The following is an 11,703-nucleotide window of genomic DNA, read 5'->3' as shown; positions in this document are numbered from 1 at the left end:
AACAGAGCTTTTCACCGTAGCTGCCTCGGACTTTACTCTGTTGACGACTACTCTCTGTGTTCTGTTAGTGAGGAAATTATAGATCCATCGACCGACTTTTCCTGTTATTCCTTTAGCACGCATGGTCACACTTGTCGAAGACTTTTGCAAAGTCTGTATATATTACATCTGCATCCTTTTGGTCTTCTAGTGCATTTAGGACCTTGTCGTAGTGATCCAATAGTTGAGACAGACAGGAGCGACCTGTTCTAAACCCATGTTGCCCTGGGTTGTGTAACTGATGGGTTTCTAGATGGGTGGTGATCTTGCTTCTTAGGACCCTTTCAAAGATTTTTATGATATGGGATGTTAGTGCTATCGGTCTGTAGTTCTTTGCTGTTGCTTTACTGCCCCCTTTGTGGAGTGGGGCTATGTCTGTTGTTTTTAGTAACTGTGGGACGACCCCCGTGTCCATGCTCCCTCTCCATAGGATGGAAAAGGCTCGTGATAGGGGCTACTTGCAGTTCTTGATGAACACGGAGTTCCATGATTCTGGCCCTGGGGCAGAGTGCATGGGCATGTCATTTATCGCCTGTTCGAAGTCATTTGGCATCAGGATAACATCGGATAGGCTTGTGTTAACCAAATTTTGTGGCTCATAAAAAATTCATTTTGATCTTCGACTCTCAGTCTGGTTAGCGGCTTGCTAAAAACTGAGTCATATTGGGACTTGAGTAGCTCACTCATTTCCTTGCTGTCATCTGTGTAGGACCCATCTTGTTTAAGTAGGGGCCCAATACTGGATGTTGTTCTCGACTTTGATTTGGCATAGGAGAAGAAATACTTTGGGTTTCTTTCGATTTCATTTATGGCTTTTAGTTCTTCCCGCGATTCCTGACTCCTATAAGATTCCTTTAGCTTAAGTTCGATGCTTGCTATTTCTCTGACCAGTGTCTCCCTACGCATTTCAGATATATTGACCTCTTTTAGCAGCTCTGTTATTCTTTTCCGTCGCCTGTAAAGGGAGCGCCTGTCTCTTTCTCTTTTACATCTACTCCTCCTTTTTCTTAGTGGAATAAGCCTTGTGCATACATCGAGTGCCAGCAAGTTAATCTGTTCTAGGCATAAGTTGGGGTCTGTGTTGCTTAGTATATCTTCCCAGCTTATATCGGTTAGGACTTGGTTTACTTGGTCCCACTTTATGTTTTTGTTATTGAAGTTGAATTTGGTGAATGCTCCCTCGTGACTAGTCTCATTATGTCGGTCTGGGGCTCCAGGCATACATGTCTGAACCTCAATTATGTTGTGATCTGAGTATATTGTTTTTGATATGGTGACATTTCTTATCAGATCATCATTGTTAGTGAAGATGAGGTCTAGTGTATTCTCCAGTCTAGTAGGCTCTATTATTTGCTGGTTTAAATTGAATTTTGTGCAGAGATTTAAAAGCTCGTGTGAGTGTGAGTTTTCATCAGAGCTGCCTCCTGGTGTTATTACTGCAACAATATTATTTGCTATATTCCTCCATTTTAGGTGCCTTAAGTTGAAATCCCCCAGGAGCAAGATGTTGGGTGCAGGAGCTGGAAGATTTTCCAGACAGTGGTCAATTTTTAACAGCTGTTCCTGGAATTGTTGGGATGTTGTATCTGGAGGCTTGTAGACTACCACAATGACTAGGTTTTGGTTCTCGACCTTTACTGCTAAAGCTTCCACTACATCATTTGAGGCATTAAGCAGTTCTGTGCAAACAAGTGACTCTGCAATGTACAGGCCAACCCCCCCCCTTTTGTCTGTTCACTCTGTCACATCTGTACAGGTTGTAACCTGGGATCCATATTTCGTTGTCCAAGTGATCCTTTATGTGGGTCTCAGTGAAAGCTGCGAACATTGCCTATGCCTCTGCAAGCAGTCCACGGATAAAAGGTATTTTGTTGTTTGTTGCTGACTTTAGACCCTGTATATTTGCAAAGAAGAATGTCATCGGACTGGTGGTATTGTTGGTACTGGGGGGGGATTTTTTTCCGGCATTAGTATCTGTATCTGTTGGTTTGGAGTGGAGGCCATCGACTGTGGTTCCACTCCAGGAATGACCGGATTTGGTGTACGATTTCTGCCATTTCCTGCCAGTTTTTTTTCCTTCCTGGCACTAAAAACCCTCTCCCTCTTGAGTGGCTGTGGCTACCCAGGTTTTCCCATGGCCTGGATGTTTTGTATCTTTTTGTCCCCTTTAGATGGTGTGCCTGGCAATTTAAGTTATAGCACAGTCTTTCCTGTACTGAAGAGGTACACATTTCAGGGTGAAAAAGCTTACAGGAAGGGAGTTTGCATTTTCCTGTTGTCATATGAGCATGGCATTTTCTAGGGTTGTCATAGTTGCACGTCCCGTCTGTTTTTCCAGATTTCCCATGTCTGCAGATACCAAGTGCATAGTATGTGCACAGGCTTGGTTTCCGTTTGCCTTGGGTTTCTGTGACTGTATTCCCTGTTGGTGCATGTTTCCCTGTCTTATTCCTACCCTCCCTAGCACCAACAATGGAGCTCCCACCAGTTGTTTTTGGTAATGTATCCTCACTATTGCTAGTGGAGTCCTCTTGTTTGCTATTTCCTGTGGTATTTCTAGTCTGCAATATTGGTTTTATCTTATCTTTGACTACACTTGTTTCCCCACTACGGCTCCTGTCCCCTATGAGGTCATTTATATGTATTCCTTCCTGCGTATAATTCCCGACTACCAGGACAAAATCTCCAGCTTCACCATTACTGTCTCCCAGGACAGCACCTCCAGCTTCACCATTACTGTCTCCCAGGACAGCACCTCCAGCTTCACTATTACTGTCTCCCAGGACAGCACCTCCAGCTTCACCATTACTGTCTCCCAGGACAGCACCTCCAGCTTCACCATTACTGTCTCCGAGGACAGCACCTCCAGCTTCACCATTACTGTCTCCCAGGACAGCACCTCCAGCTTCACCATTACTGTCTCCCAGGACAGCACTATCAGCCCCACATTTACTGACTACCAGGACATCACCTCCAGCCTTACAGTTTCTGACTACATGGCCAGTATCAAGGGCAGTATCATTCAGCCCAGGCTTTTTATGTTCCCATCTGTTGTAGAAAGCTTCCAGGTTGTCTATGAAAGCAGCTTTGATGTTATCCTCTTTTAATATCCTTGTGATTTTAGTCCACAGATTTATCTCATTTGGGCATACCCAAAAACACTTCCCTGTTTTAATACTGCTTGTAGCTAGTTCTTGGATATCTGCACAAGGGGTGTGACACCAATTTCCACAAAAATGACAATTTATCCATGTGGAAGCCTGTTTGTTTGATTGACTGCAGACTACACAGAGCTTCATAATGATTTGAATCGTTGATTTACTGTAATTCTACTAGCAACCTCTTGAATACTCTATTAATAACCTCCTTAAATGAAGCTCTAGCTATTTGTATTTCTATTTCTAACTGTACTTGTATATTGGACAGCTTACAGTGTATGTTCCTGATTTATATTTATTGTTTGTGTTTGATAAGGGCGCCTACAACCCCATCCGTTTACAGTCTGCTTTATTGTCCAACGAATCCGTTTGAAACCAGTCAAGGGTTCGGACCAGTCAAGGGTTCGGACCATCAAGGGTTCAGACCATCAAGGGTTCGGACCAGTTGAGGGTTCGGACCAGTCGATCTGATCTGATCAGTGGGTCACTTATTTAAAACATACTGGTCGGTGATTTGGGCTAATACATGTAGGATCTACTTGAAATTATCTACCCGAGTAATATGTGATTTGATTGATACAAAAGTATAACTTGCGTGTTGAAGAACCGGTGATTTCTGGCAGCTCCTGCAATGACGAACGGTCGACCTCAACCCTTGTTTATCAATGGCTGTATCTAACTTTTCTAGGTTTTTTTCGTCTCCACCACAATAAATGCTATATTATCACTATAGTTGACTGGTGGAAATTTTGGAGGAAGGACGCTTTTTCTGTAGTAATAATTGCTTCTCGTTGTGTATATTGCGACCGCTGGTAACTACAGGTTATATGAAATTCACAGTATATGTCTGGTATTTCAAGAAAAAAGAAACTAATGAAAGTTACTCCACTCCACTAAGTACCATTATAATACTGGTTAGTTGCTACTACAACACTGTATTCTGCTATTCACTGGTATCACTAGATTATATGCGAGTACACTAGCAGGCCAGGAAGATTATTAAAACAGCTGACCAGTGTGGTAAGTTTCTGGCGACTTCTGGCACCTGCCTCTATAGGCTTATCACTTCATTTACAAATTCACCTGTTTTCAAATGACACTTTAGCCTTTATCATCTATATACTAGGGAGCCACTGTAGTATACACTATACACTATGTATACACAATGTTATCAGGGAGACTTTCTTTCCTCTGACACGAAAAGTTCTATTATTATTATTTTGCAAACGGAACACAGGCCTATGATTCCCCTCTGGCAGTAAACTCTGCTAGGTAGTGCACTAATTCTCCTTTTTTGACTCAGTATATAATGTTTTCCGCCCAAGATTGGTATGGGGTGATTACTACCCACACCATGGGTATGGGGTGACTACCACCTACACAATGGGTATAGGGTGACTACCACCTACTCCATGGGTATGGGGTGACTACCACCCACACCATGGGTATGGGGTGACTACCACCTACACCATGGGTATAGGGTGACTACCACCTACACCATGGGTATAGGGTGACTACCACCCACACCATGGGAACTGGGTGACTACCACCCACACCATGGGTATAGGGTGACTACCACCCACACCATGGGTATGGGGTGACTACCACACACACCATGGGTATGGGGTGACTACCACATACACCATGGGTATGGGGTGACTACCACACACACCATGTGTATGGGGTGACTACCACCCACACCATGGGTATAGGGTGACTACCACCCACACCATGGGTATAGGGTGACTACCACCCACACCATGGGTATAGGGTGACTACCACCCACACCATGGGTATGGGGTGACTACCACTCACACCATGGGTATAGGGTGACTACCACCCACACCATGGGTATAGGGTGACTACCACCCACACCATGGGTATAGGGTGACTACCACCTACACCATGGGTATGGGGTGACTACCACCCACACCATGGGTATGGGGTGGCTACCACCTACACCATGGGTATAGAGTGACTACCACCTACACCATGGGTATAGGGTGACTACCACCCACACCATGGGTACAGGGTGACTACCACCCACACCATGGGTATAGGGTGACTACCACCCACACAATGGGTATGGGGTGACTACCACACACACCATGGGTATGGGGTGAATACCACACACCATGGGTATGGGGTGACTACCACACACACCATGTGTATGGGGTGACTACCACACACACCATGGGTATGGGGTGACTACCACACACACCATGGGTACAGGGTGACTACCACACGCACCATGGGTATAGGGTGACTACCACACACACCATGGGTATAGGGTGACTACCACACACACCATGGGTATAGGGTGACTACCACACACACCATGGGTATAGGGTGACTACCACACACACCATGGGTATGGGGTCACTACCACCTACACCATGGGTATGGGGTGACTACCACCCACACCATGGGTACAGGGTGACTACCACCCACACCATGGGTATGGGGTGGCTACCACCCACACCATGGGTATAGGATGACTACCACCCACACCATGGGTATGGGGTGACTACCACCCACACCATGGGTATGGGGTGACTACCACCCACACCATGGGTACAGGGTGACTACCACCCACACCATGGGTATAGGGTGACTACCACCCACACCATGGGTATATGTAGACAGCCTGTACTGTCAGAACACACAGCCTAGCCGTCTGTTCTGACTAGTTCATATTTCGCGGCATTTAAGTGCTGCCCTCTGTAGGCTCACCCAGGTCAGTGGGAGGCTGGGCCCATTCGCCCTCACTCCCCGGCCGACCGAATTGATAGCCACAACTGCTTCCCCTCCACGGACTGGCTTGCGGTCACGCCCTCTGTAATCTTTTGACTACCGCCCACAGGATGGGTATGGGGTGCATAATAAACATATTAAACTAACTCACTCCCTCACACTGCCCGTTGTGTACTCCTATCCAATTATAGCCAAACTAGTCCACGGCCGTATCATTGCTACCTACGCTACCTTCATCGGCAGTAAACCGCTGTTCAGCAACAAGAACAGCAATAACATATAGGGTGACTACGACCCACACCATGGGTGCAGGGTGACTACCACCCACACCATGGGTATAGGGTGACTACCACCCACACCATGGGTGCAGGGTGACTACCACCCACACCATGGGTATAGGGTGACTACCACCTACACCATGGGTGCAGGGTGACTACCCCCCACACCATGGGTATAGGGTGACTACCACCCACACAATGGGTGCAGGGTGACTACCACCCACACCATGGGTATAGGGTGACTACCACCCACACCATGGGTGCAGGGTGACTACCCCCCACACCATGGGTATAGGGTGACTACCACCCACACCATGGGTGCAGGGTGATTACCACCCACACCATGGGTATAGGGTGACTACCACCCACACCATGGGTGCAGGGTGACTACCACCCACACCATGGGTATAGGGTGGCTACCACCCACACCATGGGTATAGGGTGACTACCACCCACACCATAGGTATAGGGTGACTACCACCCACACCATGGGTATAGGGTGACTACCGCCCACACCATGGGTATAGGGTGACTACCACCCACACCATGGGTATAGGGTGACTACCACCCCCACCATGGGTATAGGGTGACTACCACCCACACCATGGGTATAGGGTGACTACCACACACACCATGGGTATAGGATGACTACCACACACACCATGGGTATAGGGTGACTACCACACACACCATGGGTACTGGGTGACTACCACACACACCATGGGTATAGGGTGACTACCACACACCATGGGTATAGGGTGACTACCACCCACAGCATGGGTATAGGGTGACTACCACACACACCATGGGTATAGGGTGACTACCACCCACAGCATGGGTATAGGGTGACTACCACACACACCATGGGTATGGGATGTCTATAATCTACCTTGTCCATAATTACTATCACGTTTGCTTTGTCTGCTTTCGTAAGGTGAAGTCCAGGATCTTTCCTTAATTCATGGTATAACTTAACAAATGTTTGAAGACAATTGTGTTGCACAGATCTGAACTTTGCTCAGATCTCTATTTCCACTCTTGCAGGGGATCGAACCACGTACACTGAGCCAAAAACGTTGCCTCCCAGGGAATGGTCAGAATCAATCTGGCGACCTTTTACTTGGTCTAAAAGACGATTTCGAAAAACTTTGCAGACATATCGAGCTTCTGTGCTGTATTTTAGTCTCATTTTATGCCAAAGATATATGCAACAAAAACAACTGAACAAGAACAATAATAATAATAAGGTCTCAAGAAGAGTTAGAAGTCATGAAGAATATTTTTTATTTAGAACAAACATATTGATAATACATCCTGATAAAAATACGACATACCAGTGGGAGCCCAACTCGTCACAGGAAGAGTTCTTCGTGCCACTGGAAGGTTTTTGAGGAAATTTACTGGTACAAATCCCCACCGTCGGGCTCTTATGTAAATATTTTAGTGAAGTGGTCGTGGGGAGACTTAATAACTCGTTCTTCTGGTCAGAGATACTGCAGAGTACAGAGTTGAGTTCGTCTACACACGGTCCACAAAATATTTATCCCGGCGACCAACGAAAAAGGAGAGGAATCCCTGCAGTGTAACACCCGGTGTCTTCACCAGGCTAACATCGTCAGAATCTCCTGTTTTCAACTTAGTAATAGCCAGTTGGCACTATTTTGTGTAACACAGGGTAAGTTAGTTACAGGTTATGGACAGGCCATATGCCCACACTAAGGCAACTAGCAGCCAAGATTGCTGAGTAAATATCTTTGAATGTTAGGCCAAAAGCTAGTGATCTGTCTGTGAACATCCTCTCAAGGAAGGTTCCTTGACGCCGGTGATGGGCTCTTGATCTAGGTAATTGAATCAGTGCTCCAGTTCCCTGAATGCTATCTGTGCTCGGGGTTCAACTGCAGCAACACACCTAAAGCCAATAACAACCCAACAAAAAGCCACAGTAAGCATAATCACTAAATCCCATCCCTGGCAACACCCCCCCCCCACTCTTCATAGATCTAAACTTAATCCCTGTTCAGAACATCCACACTTACTACTGTGCAATCTATATCTACAGGACCTTAAATTCCAATATTAACCTTGACCTAAAACGCTTTCTTGATAGTTGTGACAGGACCCACAGGCATAACACCAGACACAAACATCTCTATGACATTCCCCGTGTTCGACTAAACCTTTACAAAAATTCAATGTGTGTCAAAGAGCCTAAAATCTGGAACACCCTACCTGAAAACTCGAGAACTGCAGACACATTCATCACTTTCAAAACTACCGTTAGAAAACGTCTTATCTCCCTGATACACCCCGACAACTAACATGATAACCACCTGGTGGTTCACAATTACACTCACTCACCCACTGACTATAAACACAGAAATACTAATCTTAGTCTTAAAATAATAAATCCTAACTAGTCATAAGTTTGCCTATTATACTCCAATACAGACACTTTGTATTGTGCTAAAACAAAAGCATTCACATTGCTAAACTCACAAATGATAATGTAGTCACCTAGCCTTAATACCATAATCAGTAAGGATTTAGTGTTAAGAATTAATCTAAGTCTGCCCGAAATGCCTAGCCATGCTAGGTGTCCTAGTGGCCCCCTCTGTAATTAGTATTTTAAAACATGTAAACCACACAATATCCAAATCCTGTAAACCCCACATTGTAACCCTTATAGAGAATAAACTTGATTTGATTTGATTTGAATACCTTCCATCATCCCCCTCCCTACAAGCGCTGTATAATCCCTACTGGTTTAGCACTTCACCATGATTATAATAATAATTATTTTTATGAACATAAAATATTAGGGAAGCCCCAGGGAATATAGGGACTCTTATATGTGCTGAGATCACTGAACACATTCTAACTGCTTACAGAAAGCATTCTTCTGTTCTGTGCACGTGGCATCTACGAGAGAGATAGATAGATAGAGAGAGAGAGAGAGAGAGAGAGAGAGAGAGAGAGAGAGAGAGAGAGAGAGAGAGAGAGAGAGAGAGAGAGAGAGAGAGAGAGAGAGAGAGAGAGAGAGAGAGAGAGAGAGAGAGAGAGAGAGAGAGAGAGAGAGAGAGAGAGAGAGAGATAGAGAGAGAGAGAGAGAGAGAGAGAGAGAGAGAGAGAGAGAGAGAGAGAGAGAGAGAGAGAGAGAGAGAGAGAGAGATAGAGAGAGAGAGAGAGAGAGAGAGAGAGAGAGAGAGAGATATAGATAGATAGATAGATAGAGAGAGAGAGAGAGAGAGAGAGAGAGAGAGAGAGAGAGAGAGAGAGAGAGAGAGAGAGAGAGAGAGAGAGAGAGAGAGAGAGAGAGAGAGAGAGAGAGAGAGAGAGAGAGAGAGAGAGAGAGAGAGAGAGAGAGAGAGAGAGAGAGAGAGAGAAAGTCATTAGAAGTTTAGTTAGTCTGGGATTTCTAGCTAGGATAGACTCCACAATACAAGTATGTCTGTAAAATTAGGCACATGTGCAACACTTGGGTATCTTTATTGAGGAAACGTTTCGCCACATAGTGGCTTCATCAGTCCATACAAAGGAGAATGGTGAAGAACAGGAGGAGTTTGAGGTAATCAGTCTCTCAGCCTTGAGTCGATGTAATCAATCAATCTTGAAAAGAATACAGCATATGTGCGAAGAAGATTGATGGACTGACTATATCGACTCAAGGCTGAAGGACTGATTACCTCAAACTCCTGTTCTTCACCATTCTCCTCTGTATGGACTGATGAAGTCACTGTGTGGCTAAATGTTTCTTCAATAAAGATACCCAAGTGTTGCACATGTGTCTAATTTATCAACTTGTCGGTTCTCTGAACCATTCATCTACACGTAAGTCTGTTTTAGTTTGTGTATGGAGGCAGGAATTTCCTGCAGGTCAGTTAACCCTCTCTAAAGAAATGTACCAGGTTAGGTTAGGTAAGGTTCGTCAGGAAACAGGACAAATGTTTCCTGACGCGGGTTTTAGTCAGATGATGACCCGCCTTTGGAGCTTTTGGTCATCTGACCGAGGCCTTCCGCTGGCTTACCGGTCCACCCCTTTAAAAATTATGGTCATTTATAACCATTGTCTGTCTATATAGAAAAGAAATGTACTATCATAGAGGTGCTTGTGAGAACAGGACTTGAGTCTGTTGTTATCTGCGTCAACAGTGTTTGCCAGAGCGGGCATCTCACATGTTGCCAGTTCTTGTTTCAGGGAATTACTGCTATCCTATCGTCCCTTGCATTACTTTTGATTACTTTTCATTTCCCATTCTCTGGACAACACAGACCTGGTGGTCAAAGACCACACTGGAAGGTAAGCATAAGCTTAAAGCCCCCCGTGCCCCGTGCCCCATGACCTGGTGGCTAAAACTCTCCCTTCACAGGGCGAGGGTCAGGGCTCGATTCCCGGTGAGGGTAGAAACATTGGGCACGTTTCCTTACATTGGTTGTCTATTTTCCCCGTCAGTAAAATGGGTACTTGGGTGTTAGTCGACTGGCGTGGGTCGCATCCTGGGACAAAACTGACCTAATTTGTCCAAAATGCTCTGCATAAAAAGCGACTTTCTATGCAGTATTATGTCAGTGATGTCAGCTAAGGTCTGTATACCTAGTACATGTACTTGTAGAAATAAAGATATGATCAGTAGTACAGAACTTCCTACAAAGCCAATCTATCTTTTGAGCATAAGTTTGATGGTAGTTTCCTGCTGAGGTATGAGGGAGAGGTCAAGGCCCAACTCATCAGTGATGGTTGACAGGTCCAGAGACTTCACAGTTTCAAAACCCAGACGGGTGTAGATCCTGGCAGACAAGGTGTTGATCGCCTGCACACAAGCTGCATCTATGCCACGCTCACGCCCCATCTCCAGCACCTTCTGTAGAAAGATTTTGTATACGAAACCATTAGTGATTTCTTATATTTGGTCCAATTTCCTGGATCAATATCTCCTACGTAAAGAATTCTTCACCAGCATTCAAGTACCTCTTCCCTCCTTTACAGGTAAAATACGATTACCTGGATCATAACATAAGAATGACTAGATTGGTATAGGCACTCATTAACGATATATCTTAATAAAATATCCTAGTTACCTTATGTCTTACATACTCGTTGGTGTTAAATCACCACTTTTTACCTCATTACCCAGTGGCCTGGTGGCAAAAGCTCTCGCTTCACACGGTCAATACAAAGGCTGAGAGCACTTAGAGTTGTGGCAAGCTTTCCCCCCAGGTACGGTGCTAATGTTAAAATTGTGAAAATGATGTATCGTGTTTGTATTAGATTATTGGTTGATTATGCTGGGCAATTACTTGTTCTTGTGTCTGACTGGAAGCCTGAAGGGCTGGAAAAACTGCAGAACGAAGCAATAAGGATCATCCTAGGATGCCCTCGTACTGCCAGAATTTTAAATATGCGGAAAGAACTTGATATTCCAAGCATCAGAGATCGTGTTACTGAAAGAAATATCCTCATTGGGGTCGATATGCTC

The 11,703-nt window shown here is 45.1% G+C and overlaps 1 protein-coding gene across 9 annotated transcripts in view; it reads right to left on the bottom strand.

The window, feature by feature from the left end:
• Positions 1–7,496: 7,496 nt before the first annotated feature.
• Positions 7,497–11,703, bottom strand: part of LOC128689499 (arylalkylamine N-acetyltransferase-like 2) — a 38,130-nt gene continuing 33,923 nt past the window's right edge. For all 9 annotated transcript variants that reach the window (XM_053777865.2, XM_053777866.2, XM_053777869.2 and 6 more), the window contains one exon: positions 7,497–11,088. In XM_053777865.2, the coding sequence (XP_053633840.1) occupies positions 10,885–11,088 (204 nt within the window). In that variant the 3' untranslated portion in view covers positions 7,497–10,884. The remainder of the gene's footprint in view (positions 11,089–11,703) is intronic.

The sequence above is a fragment of the Cherax quadricarinatus genome, chromosome 18 (assembly GCF_038502225.1).
Source record: "Cherax quadricarinatus isolate ZL_2023a chromosome 18, ASM3850222v1, whole genome shotgun sequence".
Classification (NCBI taxonomy): domain Eukaryota; kingdom Metazoa; phylum Arthropoda; class Malacostraca; order Decapoda; family Parastacidae; genus Cherax; species Cherax quadricarinatus.
The sequence above is the reverse complement of the archived record's forward strand: the minus strand, read 5'-3'. Positions and strand labels throughout refer to the sequence as shown.